We start from the raw sequence: 19,536 nt of genomic DNA, 5'->3' as shown, positions 1-19,536 counted from the left end.
TTTAAGATTGATGTGTCTGTATCCACAAATCCAGACTGACCAAATTTCGTATGTTTAATTTCAACCAAACGATTGGGGAGGGGGAGGGTACTTCTTTATTTTCATTAATCATATCAATAGCACTTTGTAACTATTGCTACAAATCTTCAGAATTCTGATCCCAGTTAACTATCTGAATTTTGATTTGAAATGCCACTGAGTGAAACATGTTTAATTAAAAGGAAGGTCAGCATTGGTCATAATATTGATGTTTTATTAATAGCAGAATCGATTTTCGATGACATAGTGATCATCTTCAGTGCTGTACACATTAAACTCAAACAGTGGTAACAAGTTATCAATAAGCAAAACTGAAAAGCGATATTGTGATCGCTTCTCAGTTTTGGTTATTGATAACTTGATACCAGTGTCTGAGTTTAATGTGTACAGCACTGAAGATGATCACTATGTGATCGAAAATCAATTCTGCTATTAATTAAGCATCAATATTATCACCAACGCTGACCTTTCTTTTAATTTAACATACATGGTCATTGCGCACACAGCACTCCATGGAGTTGCCAATCAATGAAACATGTTTATTCTCTCTATGTAAGTAGTGCTCCTTAACTACATTGAGGTAACTGCAGACAATTTGTGCGTGATTCAGAAAAATCCACAGTTTGAAATGATAAGTTCCCCATGTTCACAGCAAGACAAACAGGAAACTGTCAACTTTCGGTTGCTAGATATATGCTAATCCCATAGTCAAGACGTTCTGTAAACTGCAGAAGTGTTTAATTTGAGACTATTTCAATGAAAAATACATGACTGATTCATATATGATAGTAATTTTCATGCAACTATAAATAGTCCTCAGTTCTGAAAAATCTTAATTGTGAACTGTCAAGATTCATTGTAAAAAGAGGTTTGCTTAAAAATATTTTGTACAGTAAAAATAATCTCATAACTGAGCACTCATCTCAGTTTTCAGGAATAAAAGTTTAGTGATCATAGACACATGAAACTTTGTTTTTAAATTAATTAACAGTTTGTATGACAGCATGAGACAAATTACTATTATGTCACATACTAAAAGATTTTTTTAAAAATGTTAATCAGGTAACAAATACACAGGGTGTGACACACACTGCAGAGTAATGGTTGACAGCTTCTTTAAGTAGTTGTGGCATTAGGTTTAATGCCATCATTTCTGACAACAGTCACATACACAGGCCTGTACAGGACAACTGTTTCACGAGCATCATGTGCATTGCTGCCATCATAGACCTGCCCCAGCAGGAACTCTGGGCCAATATACAGACCACCCTCAACATGTTCACATGCCACTTCTGCAACAATACAACATAAATCTCACATTACAAAATGAATCTCATGTTCACATTTAGAACTGCACTGACTCTCACACATTTTCCTCAGTGGTCTTATTACTTCAGTTTACTTGTTGGTTTAATTATGTTTGAGACATTTCATAGTTACAGCCTAATTATGTTATCATGAGTGACTTCTACCTGTAGTTCCCAGTAACTGACAGTAAATATAAAGGTCCCTTACATGATTTTTTAACCCCTTACTTTTACAAATATATATTCAGATTTTGCTGCAATCACTTCCCCTCTGTTATGTTGTTAAGTTATTTTTGTCATTAGTGAGTTCATGAATTTTTTAGAAACTGTTTTGTTATAGTCAGAAACGTATTTATCTATATTACTGACTTTTACACCCATTAACTGTAGAGTATTCTTAACACCCACATATTCCACAACAAAAGTGAAAGTTTTAAAATTGTTTAAGGCTGTCAGAATGATTGTAATGGAATTCACTTGGATTCATGATGAATAGAATGAAGCAAAAAACAAAAAACTGATTTGTTCTACAGAAATCCCTGACTTTCTTGTGCATACCATATTCAGTTAATCTTTGTGATTTAATTGCTGAACTTCACTGTCATCAAGTCTTTCATGTAATGCTCAAACAGTAAAGTCAAAATTGATGAATGTGTCATAATAACTACTGGTTGACTGATTCTCTGAAGGATGAAACAGAAGCTGTAAGATTAAAAGAGTAATGAATCATAGACAAAGAAGAATAAGTGGTGGCAACAAACAGCATGATTTGTATTATACATTCATACACATTTAGATCAGGTAGCACTGACATAAAAATTTGAGATAAATAAGTTATTTACAGGAGTATATAATTGTTTAATATAGATGAAAAATATAAATAGTAAGCTATGAGAAACAGCTGATCTTGATTGTAAATTGGATTATGTAGAAGAGACTAAAAAGGAAGTCCCAAGAAAAGATTCATTACTTTTGCCATCTATATTCATTCTCATAGTTATAATATTTCAACATTACTACATAACTATTGAGATATCCACATTAGATAATTCAACACAATACATTATGCTGAATATCCAAACTATGTAGCCCCTGTAATATCCATTTGAGTGTCATGTGCAGCTGAGAAAATTGTGGCTGACTTTAATTTTTACTGGCAGCATTCATATTCAAGACTGCAAAGAAGCTTATCCAGGACAGTAAAATCCACTATTTACTTCCATAATGATGATGTCTTGAAAATTATTATTCTTGGAAAATATATTTTGAGGCATTCTTTCAGTCTCATAATTCTAGTTCAACAACAGACTTAGCTGCCATGATCTGGCGGTGCCAGTGATGGTCTTAGATGTGCTAACCACCTATCAAAGACAGCTACCTATGTCAGTGATCAAAATTTTGTGTAGAAAAACTGAATCATCCACATGAATAGAAACCCAGGAACACAAACTCTGTTATAATCAATAGACTGATTTTTAGGATGCAAGACGTAGGGCAATGTATCACCACCCAACACCTACACAATTATACAGGTTGAATTATTAGCATGGTACTGTACATGTGACAAAGACCTTACAGCTTGAGAACAGAAAAGGGCATAGCTTTTGAACCAAAACAGCTTACATGATTCACTTTCTCCATATTTATGGATATGAATACAATACAACCACTGACAGTACAGGCTGCAGTACCACATTATTTTAAGGTAAGGATGTCTAGTAGGCTATGTTGTATGTCTCTGAATGCCGTAAATTCTGATCACTTCAGCATAGTAAATTGGGCTGAACATTGCATCAGCATGTGATGTAGCCTTTTATCAGCAACACCTGTTCACTGTTGGAGTAACTTTTACTCATGATGAAATAGATGATAACCATGAATCACACAGCAGTGGTTCAACAAATTCCACTTGCCATTGCTTAGAGAGGGGGTTATTCTGCGTCAAATTAACAAGTGCTACAACCTCACCCTCTTTGACTTATTTGATATTAAGTGTGCTTGTAGTATTCATAAACAGTAACATACAAAAATTTTTTCTAATTTTTTTTTTGTCAAAATGTTTCTGAGCAGGACTGATGGGTGCTAGAAAAAATGAAAAGACAAGAAAAAAAGACATGTGCAACAACACTGATTTGTTCACAACTTGTGTTCTAATTAAGATAGAACAGTGAAACTGAGTTTGTTTGAAAGCTCTTTTCAGGGGCTTTTATATGATATAAAACATAATTGGTTAAAAATATACACACATTTTTTTATAAAAATATCATTATTGAATTGACTGAATTTTGAAAAATTTTCTTTCAAATTCACAAAAAAAAATATTATGCAAAAGATACTATTTTTCTCTATGTATTCTGAAAGCTTCAACTTGGAATGAGCATGGGATCACCAATAAATGTAATTTTATGTTTATCACTATCCTGTTCAATGTCATTCAGATTGTGAATTGTTATTTTTATTTTGCTACCTGTGACACATTTGAGAATCATAGTTGGATTTATCACTTAGACTACTAAACTGTACTTTTCATACAAATAACTGGGTTTTAAAGTTTAGTATAAGCTAAATCAATAACTCAAAATTTATAAATTGACTTAAATTCTAAAATATCTTAATAAAATGGAAAAAACTTATTTTAAAGACTAAATGCAAGGCGACTGGTTGCTGTGACTATATGCCATCTGTTTAGTATTTTGTCATTGGATACTAGTCAGTCAGCTGTTATCAGTTGTTTTTGAAAGAGCCCTGTACATTTTCTTTTGGTGTGTATATAGCCTACAAAGTGAAATAATGCGATTAATTCTGAAATGTTGTATTTCAAAATTAGTTTAAAGGTACTTCTGTACTATTCTCACAAGAGTGTATAAGTTTATATGTCTACACCCAGTTAAACTTCCAACTGTTAACGTAACATTACATTCCAGGACATGAATAATGAAGAAGTAATGTTGTGTATTCCTAAATACAGAAAACTGATGCAGTGAAGTTTGAAAACATTTCACAAAAATTATACTGTACATGACATAAAATACCTAAAATACCAACTTTGTGAGCTCAGTCACTCCTTTAATGAAAAGGACCATAACAAGCATAAGAAAAACTTGTGTCCTGCTGCCAAGTGGATGATGGTAGAAAACCCGTGTTCTTATAAGAGTTGATGGATCTCAGAATAAGATGTATGCAGAAATGATAATGTTCAATAAATTGATTTGCTAGAAGTGTCATGCATTAGACTGATATCATACCTCTCAGTAAGGAGTCAAACTAAACTTTGTCCATCTCTGGTATTCAGTTGTTTTGATTTTTTTGAAGGTTTTCAACTTGTTGTATTTGTTAATTCAACACTGATAAGGAGAATATTGTTTTTGTCTTCCATTTATTGTAAGATATCTTATTTTGATGTCAACATTTAGCTGTACAATAAGACATAGTTGATGACAAGTAGACCTAATATTTAAAATAAATTAATTTTTATGGCATTTAATGCACCATCTTAAACACAAAATTACTCTCCATAGCAATCCCATGCTCATTCCAAGTTGAAATTTTCAGAATACATAGAGGGAAACAGCATCTCCCACACAGAGTTTTTTAGAATCATAAAATGCATTGTTTCAGCATTCAGTTTATCCAATAATCATATTTTATAATATTTTAGCTAACTATATCTTATATCATATGAAAGCTCTTTGAAAGAGGTTTCTAATAAACTCAGTTTCTTCATTCTGTCTTAATTAGAACACAAGTTGTGAACAAATCAAAATTTTTCCACAAGCCATTTTTAAAAAATTTTTAAAAACTTTTTAGCCCCCATTACTCAGGAACTTTTCACCACAAAATGTGAAAAAAATTGCTTTATGTTCCTCATTATGAAAACTACATGCATTCTTAATTTCAAACAAATCCAGAATGGCCAGATCAAAAATCACACTTTCATTTGTTGATTTGAAAAGGAATGACACTATATTTTCATCAGTTCTCTAAATTCTGATTCTTAAAATCAGTTAACTGTGGCCATTTTCTTACTGAATAATGCCCAAAAATGTAAAAGTGTGTCAGAAAATAAACTCCTGTTGATATTATAGGTTTTTCCTATGGCAGTAAGACTTGCACAACCTGTCTGTGAAGTGCTGCATTAGCTACATTTAGCATTACATCAATGATGAACCAGCAATCTTAGTCATTCTCATCATCCACTAAGATCAATGGATCTTAGTTCATTATGTTTCCATGCATAAGAATGGCAGATAAGAAGAATATTGAGTAGATACAAAGGATGGACTGGTTACTAGCACTTTGAGTATTATTATACTCATCAAACACTGTCAGTGCATTTTGAAGAGATCTGAGAAATGCACAAGGTTTGATAGTCACTTTCATGGTTTAAGATTTTAGAAGTTATCACATCTGTGACTAAATAAACACATCAGTAAGTCAGTAATGAGGCTGTGGTCCTTCAATGCATAACAATACCACAACTCTTAATTAATACCATGACAAATTGTATGCATGTTTACTTCAAATCAGTTGCCTCAAATTACTACCTCCTAAGAGAACTTTGAATCAGGCTTCAAGTTTTATGTGCAAGAAGAAAGAAAACAAAAATATATTTTGAGAGGACATTCTCATACATATCTTAGAATGAGCTGCTTTTTTTTCCAGAATAGAGGCATGATCTAGGTACTCAAAGAAATGGCCAGAAAAATATTTTTGATGCAATAAAATGTGGAAGTATAATATAGTGCATGTTTATCCAGAGTTGAGTGTATATTGAAATGATTCATCATGATTTTCTGCAATGAGCCTAAAGTATAAGATCAGATGGGAATAGTGCTGAATTTATCAGCTGAACATTCAACTTCTCCTCTTGCTTCCTGTAATGCTCAACATCCATACAGTGCATCGTACTTCACACAAAGGACAGTAAAACTTCTCAGAAAATGCTGAGTGGAAACCTCCACATCCTGGTTTATGGCACTTAAATTTATTGACTGTAGTCTCTTGTACCATCATGATCATTTGTCAACCACAGAGATGTTACTTATTGTAGTTCTGCTATATGAATTGCTACTCGGCTTCATACAAATTAAATAAAACTGACACAAATAACAGGAATTCAAAGTAAAATAAAACAATTGGCATGCAAGCAGAATATAGTGTCATGACTGTAGGAATTCAAAACAGTAAGCTGTGCAAACTAGCAGCAGTGACTCCGCTTACATTCTCTGTCCATAATATATAAGAGATGTTTGAGACCAGGACAGCAGTTGGTACAATAACAGTGAAAGAAGACACAGATAAGGAGAATCACTAATAAATTGGAGGCATATTTTAATGTTGCAGGCCTTGCCAGCCTGTTAAATGACAGTATTGTCCCTGACTAGTTTGATCTGTGGATGTATACCTGTATCGGTAATTATAGTCTTTGCTTATGCAGAACAAGTTTCCTTGGCATGTTTGATAAAGTGATATTTTTTAATGTGAGCAAATGGAAATGTATTATTTATTTTTTATTATCATTTATATAATTACTTACACTTTAAACTAGGAAAATATCTGTGTTGTATGAGGAAGGTTTTGGAGTGCTTCTTAATTTACAATATGTGTCCACATTTGTAAACATAATGAACAATGCAACTGACAAATGAAAGCAGAGTTCCTGTTTATAAACCTACTGAGGCAACCTGTCCTACATATTATAGTGCAAATTATGGCAAAATATTCTTGTTAAACTACTCTAAATTGCAATTGAACTGAAATTTATGCAAATGTCGTGATACTGTTTGTGAAAATACAACACAGTGTTGAACAAGAAACTAGTACTCGGTAAGTAATGTAGTGTGACAAGCCCCAAAAGTGCTGCAAGGCTGCCCATAATGTAAATAAAAATCTTCCTCATTATACATCCAGTATCAAGATGATATGTTTTTATTTAAATAATTTGCTTTTTTTCCAACCGAAGTTCCCTGACATCTAACTGTGTGTTTTTGGCTGTGTTTTATGTTTGCCACAAATAAATGAAAGTAAATTTTTTTAAGCATGACCATTCCTTTTATAATTTTGAAGCCTTTATGACCACAGATTTACAACCTGGAGGATGCTATGGGGAAGTTACAGAAAAACATTTTGGCAGCTGGATAATTCAGCTTTTTCTGAATAGTAACTAGAACATCATTCTTGAGATAAGTTTATTAATTTACATTACCCACTGTATGAACCTCAGACATACCAAAGTTGAACTGACTGCAAAAGCTAGAAACACCACATCCTAAGGGCTACTCTGTTTCAGTCAAATGACTCCCTGTTCTAGGTGTTTTTGCCAGTCTTCAACTTACTTTTCATCTCCTAAGTTTGTTCCAGAGATAAGCAGAGAGAATTCACAACTTGGAAACTCTTAGTTACTCATCTGATTTTATTTGTTTTTTACTTGGTCCCATTAAAATTCATTATACACAGCTTGTACTGTAATTTAGTACTAGTCAAAATCAATTAACGAGATCCATAAATCGTCCTGAGTGCTGACACAGGAATATGCTCTCTATGAAATCCAAAATCAGAAAATACATATAATCTGAAAGATTAGAAAGACTGTGTGCATTTTGATTGAGAATCTGCTGTTAATCTGAAAATCTACAACATGCTAAAAAAGAAACAAATAAACAGCATGGAGCTAGGGCAACTGAAACCAAAGCTGCACAAATTATTAGTGGAGAAATGTTATTACTCCATAGAAGAATTTATGACTGGTGATGTGGAAGTCTGAGCAAGGAAACATCACCTGTAAATTAAGCTTGGCAGTTTTGTGTCAGATAAATGATTGTAAAAATATGTTCACTACATAAATACTGTTGTAATATATTACTTTGTAATACAAGTAAACTGGAATGTTGATGTATTGTTTTTGTAATACTGTATATACAAACTGTAATTGTAATGTAAATGTGATGTTGACGAGTCCTCAGTACATCAGATCTGTGATTTGACTTTGTATGTTATGGGATAGTAAAAATTCTGATTCTGATGCAGAGAGCCATTTTTTCAATCATTCAGACCAATAAGTATCTGGTTCTAACATCATTTCTGCAATTAAATCAATTCTATGCAAAAAAATTGACATAAATTTCCAAGGAAAATGCACAGTGAAAATAATCCAAAAATAGGACTTAATGAAGAAGTGGGCCATTTTCCACTAATTTCATATCATTAAAACCTCAAATTTGCATTATGATATGATTGAATCACTGAATTGCCTTTCCATAATGAAATATCTCTCTCTGGAAAAAATCATAACCATACTTGCAAAGCTTAAACCATCAAATCGGATCTCTGCTTTTCGCTCTGTAAATTGCTGATGTATCACCACAGCTGAAATTTTCCAGAACTCTACAAAGGATCTCTTTAAACTATGCAGCACTGGCACCTGTTGGAGGAAAGATAGATAGTAGTGTGACCATAATCTATATTTTATTCTGGAATGACATATCTCACAAAACAGTGAAGTCTGAGCAAAGTCAGCCTTTTAACACATTAATAATTTATGCATGCCTGGGTCCTGAATACAAATTTTCTGCAATTCACTGCCAGAAGAGAGAGAAGTGGGTGGACAAATTTAAGTCTTACATTAATATATTTGACATATTTGAATTGCTCACCTTTTACAGTAAAGCTAATAAATAACTAATCTCCAAGTTCAAGCCACACTCTTTATCATAAAGATTTAATCTAATTTACTGTCCATGGCAGAGTGAGAACTCTTTTCTGGAACTAATCATAACCTAATAAATGTAATTCCTCTAAAGTGTATGGCTGTATCACATGGATAAAAAAGTCATGTAAAGGTAAATTTAAGTGGCTATTGATAACCACTGGAGTTAAATCAATTTTGTAGCATCAACAACTGCATTTAATAAATTAAGGGGTATAGATAACATTCCACTTAATAGTAGTGCTGTAGATCTGTAGTGCTGGCATAATGTAGTCAGCAAGGACCCTGTAGCCACACAGGCCTTTGCTATCCAATGAGTTGTTACCTTTACTCTTTAAATCAGTTAAATTTCACCAGGGCTTTCCATTACTATATACATAACTGCATGAAACTTAAAAATCCAATAACTCAACTCATCCGTAATATAGATAGGATTAATTTATCTGCACAGGAAAACAAATATTTAAGTGAAACTTCCTGACAGATTAAAACTGTGCGCCGGACCGAGACTCGAACTCGGGACCTTTGCCTTTCACGGGCAAGTGCTCTACTGACTGAGCTACCCAAGCATGACTCACACCCCATCCTCACAGCTTTAATTCTGCCAGTACCTTGTCTCCAATGTTTAAGTATTTATTAGAACACAGATGTTCAATGAAAATATTTAAAAAACTGCAGAACTATAATTATTATTAAATGTAATATAGAGAAATACTCTTCCATATACATTTCGTGTTAACTGGTGTTTTCAGTCCATGTTACTGTATGTGATATAGTGGTCCATAAGGTGGTAGAGAAGGTAGATGCCTGATAAGAACAACTGTCAAAAGTATGTGTATAGCAGTTTTTTAATTCTTGATAACTAATTTTGAAATGTGCTTCCAAGGAAGCTGGACAGAACAAATTTCTGTACAGTCACTAAATCTAGTATCTGAATCACAAGCATTAAAAATTATCTACAGAAAGACTCAACATTCAACTGAAAACATGAAGAAATCCTTCATTTTTGTTCAAACTTATAAGCTAACAGCGTAATAAGAGTTTGGAAATAAATAAAAATATATAATTTAAATTGTAAAAACTGAAACAGAACTGATGTAGATAATTTTGTAAATCCAACTAAAATTTAAACTGGAACTTCACAAATAATGAAAAAAGGGCAAGTCTCATACTCATCTGTGGCATTTGGGCAGTACTAGTGAATGAAAATTAAGCACTAAAAGTGATTAAAACGCAAAAATTCAAAATGTAACTAGATATAGATGATTTACTATTGTCACTCATAGGATACAATGAATCAATCAAGATCATTCAGTTACATAATCAAGAGGTTATGAGAAGGAGCAATGAAAATATGATAAGAGGGACAGTTGAAAACAATAGGAATATCAAGAAAACAAAACAGATACTTCTGTTGGTCAAATACCGCATTTCATCAGTTAACGCAGCAAACAGCAGAGGAACAAACAACATAGAGAAAATTTTACCAATATACCAACATTTCTTTATAGATTTTATAGCTCAAGATATGAATCAGAATCATAGGTACTTGGTAATAAAAATAGTGACATCCCAGAAGTAATGCTGGCTGAGGTGTGTAAAGCCATCCATGATATAAAGGAATGCAGAGTGCACAGAAATAATGGTGTTTCAATAATTTTGCAGGCAAAGTAATAAAAGAAGAACTAGCAAAATTATTTAAAATCCATCTGCAGAGAAAGACAATTACCACAAATTGAAACACATCTTAATTGTTACCAACCATAGAGGAAAAAGCATTGAGTTTTAATCAAGCAAAAACCAAACTAGCTTAATAAATAGATGAAGCTCAACGAATCATTAGCAAATCATAAATAAAGTTAGAGCATCTTCTCATCTTGCTTAACATACATTGCACTACCTTGTGAGGCAGAATCTGAACCTGTTCCAGATTGAATTAATGCAGTGGATTGATAACCATTTTTTCTGAGGCTAGTTTCCTTTTTTTAAGCTGATTATTGATGCACTGTTGGCTAGCTAAGCCTATCATAGCTTCACCTGAGCCCTGTTAGCTGCCACTTTTTAGAGTTCCTACAGGGCCTTCACAGTAACCATATTGGTCCCGGGTTACTCGAAGTCCCCATTGTACTTCATCCCTGTAGACCGTCCCTTACTTTGCAGCATTGCAAATGGTGGGAAAACAGGACTAGATGGTGAGGCGTATGTTCCAAACAGACTCAGCCCAGTGCTTGAAACTATTTAAGATGATGATGTTTATCATTATTAATAACCACGGTCAGCTACATCAGATAGCCCAGATGTGATTAACAGGAGGTTTCTCAGACTCTTTTAGGCAAATGGCTGGTCCCCAAGCTTGGACTCAGAAAATATAAATACAAACAGTTAAAATTTTGTTGTACATGGAGCAAAGTTTACATGACTCACAGACAGATAATTCACAACCCTTCTCTCCCTTAGGTAACTGTTTACTGGGGGCAGCAAGAGGGGAACCAACCAATGAAGCAAAAATGAAATAAATTCACCAAGTCATGGAAAACAGCAGACCCTGTACAATGTAATAAACATTTGGAAAGATAGATCAGAATAAAAGACGGACATTCCATACCATCAAATTTATTCTCAGCAGCTATTTAATACAACAGAGGAGTATAAACTGTTGGAACATATATGCAATACCTTCACTTTGCTAATGATATTGTACTCTGAATCAGAATCATGTTTTTACTGTCCTATAACATATAGAGTTAAATCACAAGATTTAATGTACAGGGGACTCATCAGTACTGCAGTTACTATTTATGTGTATTACAGAAACAATAATTATTAATTTATAATCTAATCTATTAATTTATAATCTGTGTGTAGCCTAGCAACAGTCTGAAAGAACAGATACCATTGGTGACAATGCAACTCTCTCAGGATGAAATGATAATTAAATCAAGACCTTAAGCTGTCAACAGGCATTGATATACATCAACGGGGACAGTTGAAAATGTCCAAAAGAACAGATACCATCTTCATACAGTTAAGACTAACCAGCCATTGACCTTCTTCTTCTGTTCTGGATGCACACGCATTGCCCGAAGTCTTATGGGACTCGGAAAGATTGTCTGCCATGAGTAATGAGTGTAATGGGCAGGGGCATTATGAATGTAGTATGTGGACATTAAGTTGGGGGTGTGGGTCTCATGGCAAGCATGCAATGGATAAATCCCTGTAGTTGCACTATCCTCCGTGCCCTCGGTGGCTCAGATGGATAGAGCATCTGCCATGAAAGCAGGAGATCCCGAGTTAGAGTCCCAGTCAGGGCACACATTTTCAACTGTCCCCATTGATGTATATCAATTCCTGTTGACAGCTCAAGGTCTTGATTTAATTATCATTTCATTCTTTGAGAGCTGCATGGTCACTATCTTCATATAGTTAAGGCTAATTGGCCATTGACCTTCTCCTTGTGTCCTGGATGCACACGCATACAGGACTTGGTAAGATTGTCTGCCGCGAGTAATGAGTGTATTGGGCAGGGGCACTACGAATGTAGCGTGAAGACATTAAGGTGGGAATGTAGATCTCACGTAGTCGCACTCTCCTCTGTGCCCTCGGTGGCTCGGATAGATAGAGCATGTACCATGTAAGCAGGAGATCCCAGGTTCGAGCGGTCAGGGCACACATTTTCAAGTGTCCCCATTGATGTATATCAACACCTGTTGACAGCTTAAGGTCTTGAATTAATTATAATTTCATTCTAAGAGAGCTGCATGGTAACCAATGGTATCTGTTCTTTCGGACATGTCTGAAAGAACAGATACCATTTTCATATATTTCTAACAATTGATTTTTGTAATTTTAAAATTATAGTCATTTTGATTGTGCATCCCCAAAAAATAATGCCGTACCTTATAACTGATTCAATGTAGCTGTGGTAAACTACTTTTCTTGTCTCCATGCTTGTTGAATATGACAGATATCCATTGCAAATGTCAGGCTGTTTAATTTACTTGCTAAATACTCTATGTGTGAAGACTAGGATAGATTTTGATCCAAATTATGCCTAAAAATTTAAAACAGTTTGTTTCTTTCAGTTCTTGGTTTCTATGACTAATGTGGAATTCTTTTAACTGAGAGTTTTTAGTTTTAAACTGTAGAAATTGTGTTTTCCCAGTATTCAGTTTTAGCCCATTTAGTTGGTACCAGTTTTCCATACTGTCTAATAGTTTTGTAACAGTTGAAGGAATTTGTTCACAGTCATTGTTTTCAACAAGGACAGAAGTAATATCAGTGACTAAAACAGAGTGTGAATTTGTGTTCAGGGGTAGATTATTTATATAAAGTAAAAACAAAATTGGACCCATAATTGAGCCTTGTGGAATGTCTTGTGAAATAAGCATCCATTCAGAGAAGGAATTTCCCTGACTTGATGATATAACTACCCTTTGTTTTCTATTCATGAGGTATGACCTAAACCACTCTAAAACATAACCCCCAATTCCATATCTTTCCATTTTATACAGAAGCAAGTGATTGTTTACACAATGAAATGCTTTTGTGAGGTTACACAGTACTCCTGCAACTTTCCTCGACTTGTTTAAGGTGGAACTGATTTTTTTCACAACTTCATTAATGTCCTCTATTGTTCTCTTTCCTTTTTGAAAGCCATATTGATTATCTGAAATTATGTTTGATTCCTCCATAATTTTTTAAATTTGTGTTACACCTCTTCTTCATATATTTCTGAAAAAATTGGGAGAACAGAAATTGGGTGTCAGTTCCCCATATCTTTGCATGAGCCTTTTTCAAACAAAGATTTTACGTCCGCATGCTTTAGGACATCTGGAAAGTGGCCTTCCTCGAGTGATTTATTAATTATTGAGCAAAGAAGGTGTGCTATTATCCTGGCAGCTGCTTTAACTTCTTTGGTAGATATGCCATCCCATACAGCAGGATTTTTGTTTTTTAGCTGTAAAATAGTCTTTTTCTACATCTTTAACTGAGATTTTCTCAAAATTGTTAAAGTATTCTTCTGCCTAAGCATGTACATTTACATCTGATTTAGATATGTTTATAAAAAAAATGTTGAATGACTGAAATCTGAGCCAGGTTTGTTACAATTTCACTCCTCACCTTAATTATGGAAATATCTTTGCTGTCAATTCTAATTCCCAGTTCTGATTTTATGATGGACCATAATACCTTTGATTTGTTTCCATGAGCCGAGATGTATTTAGTATTAACCATTTATTTTGCTGCTTACACTACCCTTTTAAATATGCTTTTATACTGATTAACATAGTTAATGAAAAGCAGTGATCTGATTTAGCTTATTTGACACTTTTGTCTGGCACCCTCTAAGTGGAAGTATTTAATTAAAGACATGTAAAAATGTTTCAAAAAATGTGTTAAAATGTACTGAGATTGGAATCTCATCTTGGACTTCCCACTCCACCTCTTCTAGTTTAGAGCAGAACAATTTTAAGTTTTCTACAGTAAAATGTCTTTTGCTTTAAGTTTTTCTAGTACTTTGCTCATTTGTATTAGTCATTTCAATAAACAAAGCAGAATGGCCAGAAAGTCCTAAAGCTACACATAGCTTCCTCAAATTTATAATTTGTTAGAATATTACTGATACAGGTTTCTGTATTGTCATTTTTTCTTGTGAATTCCATGAACTTTGCCTTGAACCGAAATTTTTGGATTAGGTCCATCAATCATTTTTTTGGCACTTTATTTTTACAAGTTCATCTTGATGTGATCAAGACGGACTTGTAAAAATAAAGTGCTTTTTCTTTTTGTCATTACTGACTTTCTGTAAAAGACCCATTAACGTTCATAAAAATAATTTTGTTACTGCTACACCTGGAATTCTGTATTCTGACACAATGACAATATTTTGCTTTTCTAATTCAACTGAGTAGCTTTCAAATACACTTCCTTCATTTAGAATACTGAAATCATCTTTCACTTTGTATTCCAAAGAGGTGTGTACAAGTATGCATGAGCCTCCATAGATACTATTTGTTCTACAGAAACTTGATGCTACACTGAAATTGTTTAGCATATTTAAAATTGTGACACAATTTTTTGTAAGCCAATGTTCATTTAAAAAAATAGTTTCAATACTTCTGCATTCTGAGAGTAAAATCTGCAGTTTGTCAATTTTATTCACTCTGCCATTATGATTGATTGTACCTAATCCATTTATGTTAAAGTGCATTAAGAAAGTGCTGGTACTTCTCTCTAACGTCTCAAAATTAGCATTCTTTGTAAGATTTCCACACTGACTCTTTTCTGGTTTCTTATTTATACTAGAGTGTATATGTACAGTTAAAATTTGGTTCTACTTAACGTGGTGGTTTCCTCCTCCTTGTGCCTGATGTTAAAAAATCTTTCAGGTGGGATGGAGGCACTATTTTTGGCCTGCCTGTTTCACTACACAGTTCACTTGCAGCTGTTTCCTCTTATTCTGTTGGTAGGGATACTTTATCTTCTGGTTCTGGTCCAGATGTCACTGTTGATACTGCTGTTGTTCCTATGGTTTGGGACACTTCACTGCACTTTGTCTGATTATGATTTGTACGTTGTGAAATTATTTGGATTGACTGGGGTAAAGGAATGACCAATGAGCTAGATGTGCCATGAACATTCCCCAGGATTTCTACAATTTGTTTACAAATGTAACTTTTTCCCTTCCCATTAAGGTGCAAACCATGTCTGGTATAGAATTCCTGGTCCATATAGCCAGTGTCAAGAAAGAATGTGGTATTGGAAGGCTTGGCAGATTTTATAATACTGCTTGTTGCCTTTCTCAATCTCTTTTTTTACACAGTAGAAATGTGGGAGCTCAAATCTATGTGGTATTCCCAAAACAACTGTTTTTTGTTCCTCTAGTAGCATCAGTGTTTTTATTTACGCCTTTCGGGCTTGTTTGAGTTCATTTTTCTACATGTTGTTGGAGCCTGCGATTAATTCCATGCACGATTTGTTACTGGTATTGGGGCAGTTCTTTATGATTTCACGCATGGATGCACTTGGTTTGATGAAATTGGTGGCATTTACACACTGTTCATATTGTAAAATGTTGGCAGTTGCTCTCCCATGACTGCTGGAATATATAGAGATATCACTGTTATTCCTCTGTTCTTTAATTACATTTGTCTGGCTTACTGTAGGTGGAATAATTTCAGGTTTAGTGGCTATATTTCATGATGTGAGAGACTTCTTACATTTGTTATTTACCTCCACTGCTGTGATTCCATTTTTAGTAACATATGGAGTGTGCAAACTTGGTATCAGTATTTCACATCTATTATTTAGCAGTACATGATGGTTTGTTAGTTTAGGCCTAGAACAGTAAGTGCTTTTACACTCAGTGAACTGCGACTGCCTATCACTTGTTGACTGCACAGAAAGCTCTGCAAGGTACCTTAATGCATCTTCAAGCATCTTGACATAATTTTTTGCATCCCTTATTTCTGTGGGGAATGACTCTGTCACAGAAAGTTCCACATCTTCATTGTACATTTGTATTGCCAATTTTTGACCATTATTTTGAGTTAGTGCATAAAAACTTCAACATAAAATGTAAGAATGTAATAGAACAAGACTGAAAGGGGGCCTTAAATTCAGTTATGATCAGACAATAATAATGTACAACCAACATATCAAAATGAAAACAGTATAGATAAAAAATAAAGTCATATAACCAGTTGATGAAGTCGTATAGTTTCAGCAGTTGAAGACAGTGACTAAATGTACAGCAAAAGAAATAAAACAATGGTAAAATGGTCTGGAGTGCATATGGTAAATTAAATGGGGTTTTCAAAACCAAACTTACAATGTATCTGAAAAGGAAGGTTTTGACTCACAGTAGTGAGATATGGAGTTTTAACACAAAAACTATTCAATAGCTGAGGATTAATCATCAATCAAAGGGAAGGTACTTATTGAAAATTACTAGGAGAAAAAGTAAAATGAACAAATGTGCCAGGAAACAGACTGGAGTTGCTTTCATAATTATAACTGTAATGAAAATAAAATGGATGTGAGAACATTTAGCCATATGGATAGCTGGTAGAGACATGACTGAAACAACAATCTAAAAGAAGGTGAGTAGATGACATCATAAAACATGCAGGAACTAATGCATGTATCTAACTGAAGACAATATAATGTGTGGGAAAGTAGAGACAGAAATGACAGCAAATGGTGTGAAGGATTATATTGTACATTCTGTGTGTATGCCTGTACAGTCTCATTTAGCATGTTGAACATTGGTAACAGAAATATAGTACAGTACATCTTACGGAACAAATAGATCTGATATATTTGAGGATCATCACTCTTAAACTGATATCACTGATCTTTAAGCAGTTGTAGCAACAGTACTTAAGAAAGTACAAATGTCAACTAAACCAAGTAGAAAGATTTAGATATATGATAAACCAGGTAGAGAGACATTTAGGTCATCTTTCAGGATAATTCTGCATGTTTACCAAGTTAACATAGAGTCTACACGAATTCCTAGAATTTTAACTGCTTTTACTTCTAAAGTTTTGACAATCCAAATATAATCTGCTGGTCTGTATCATGGTTGCAAAGCAGTGTATTTGATGAGAGTCAGTTTAGTGCTGCTTCCATGTCATGTTGCATCATATCTTGCAGATCTAATTTATTCTAATGCTTAGTTAGCAATGTTATGTCATCAGCAATTACACAGTGGGGTAAATCACTGACTGCAATTATGAAAAAAAAAAGTTCCCAAGGACAGAACCTTGTGGGACCGCTGTTTTAACTTCTTTCAGCTGTGAGTGCCTGTTTCTGACAGAGACAAACTGTTTCCTATTGTTCATGTATGATACAATTGCTGCCAATGCAGATCCTTGTACACCACAGAAGTTGAGTTTATCAAGTAAGATATCATGAGAAATACAGTCAAATACCTTACTCAAATTACAAAAAAGGAGTGAAGCTTTATTTTTATTCTCAAAGGCTGTTATTACTTCATTCACAATTGAGAGGACAGCAGTGGTAGTATTTCTTCCCATGTGGAAGCGAAACTGACTATTAGAAAATAGATTATGCAACCCAAAGTAGTTGTTCGGTTGGTTATAAATAAGAGTTTCAAATATTTTGGAGGAAACAGGAACTATTGAAACTGTTTGGTGATTTTTGAGACCATGTTTGCTGCCTTTTTTGTACACTGGAATAACTTTGAATATTTTTAGTATTGTAGGAAATACTCCCAAATCTAGACACCCATTAAAAAGAAAGGCCAATGTTTCACTAATTATATGTACTGTTTTTCTAATCATATAACTGGACAACCAAGAGTAGTCCATGCTCTTTGAGTTTGAGAACTTTGCTACTACTTTTTTAATCTCAGTGGGTGTGATTGTCCTACATTTAAAGCTGTGGTTTCTACAGTTTTGATGCTTAAGTAGATCAGTTGGATTAGTATGTGTAGTTTTAATTTTGTTCCTAATATCAGTTACAGAATCCATGACAAAAAGATTAATTTTGTCCAGATCACGAACTGTATCATGTTCATGCTACATGTGATGCTCTTGCGCATCAACATTACATGCAGCTTTGCACTTATCAGGAGCACCTTCAATGTACCTTTCATATGCTGTTCTTTTTGCCATTCTAAGCTTAGTTCTGTAGGTGCTCGTACATTCAAGATAAGCTTCTTACAATTCATCATTCTGCTCTGTTTCATATTTAGGAGAAGTTTTATACACATGGTACAAAGATAACATATTTCCCTGATATTGGTAAGTTCATCTGTAGACCACTTAATGTTCTTCTTTATAGGTTTGCTTTTATGAATGAGTTTTATCAGAGGAGAACAAATATACCACAGGTCTAAATAAATTTTAATGAACCTCTCAAAAGCAGTTTCAGTTTCATTTATACCCATTTCACACTAGTATATACAGTTCCACTTAATATTTGTAAATGAACTTGTTTACTACTTCTTCCTTTGGTCCTCTACCCCATGTCACCTTTCCCTTAGTGTTGGCACTTTTTTTTATAGAGGAATTCACCAGTTTTGTTTTGGTTAAGCCTAAGGAGTATTGGATCATGCAGTGCAAATCCCCCACCAACAATACTGATAATGTACGCATCACTTTCAGAGTTAACAATGATGTTATCTATAAATGTTCCATCACATGTGACTTTTATGTTGCTACAATGTAGATTGAATACTCTGAGGAGGTTGAAAAATGACATATTGACTTTCTCACTCTCATTTCCCATTTCTATATGGAAGTCCTGCAGATATCAATTTTTGTTTTAGATTTTAACAACTTTTTCATTATCAATACAAAATTCTCAAAGAAAATGTCTGTGTCTCCACATGGAGACCTGTAGAGACTTATAATGGTTACTGTATGTCCATCTTTTTAGTGATGGTTGTGGGACTTGGCTGTTTGATAGAGGATATCAAATTAAACACCTTTCAGCAGTCAATTTTCAACCTTATTT

The 19,536-nt window shown here is 34.0% G+C and overlaps 1 protein-coding gene across 2 annotated transcripts in view; it reads right to left on the bottom strand.

Moving 5' to 3' along the window:
• Window positions 1–378: 378 nt before the first annotated feature.
• Window positions 379–19,536, bottom strand: part of LOC124722101 (arrestin domain-containing protein 2-like) — a 219,647-nt gene continuing 200,489 nt past the window's right edge. For both annotated transcript variants that reach the window (XM_047247298.1, XM_047247299.1), the window contains exon 10: window positions 379–1,331. In XM_047247298.1, the coding sequence (XP_047103254.1) occupies window positions 1,156–1,331 (176 nt within the window). In that variant the 3' untranslated portion in view covers window positions 379–1,155. The remainder of the gene's footprint in view (window positions 1,332–19,536) is intronic.

The sequence above is a fragment of the Schistocerca piceifrons genome, chromosome X (genome assembly GCF_021461385.2).
Source record: "Schistocerca piceifrons isolate TAMUIC-IGC-003096 chromosome X, iqSchPice1.1, whole genome shotgun sequence".
Lineage (NCBI taxonomy): Eukaryota > Metazoa > Arthropoda > Insecta > Orthoptera > Acrididae > Schistocerca > Schistocerca piceifrons.
Note: the sequence above shows the minus strand (reverse complement) of the source record. Positions and strands in the feature narration are given on the sequence as shown.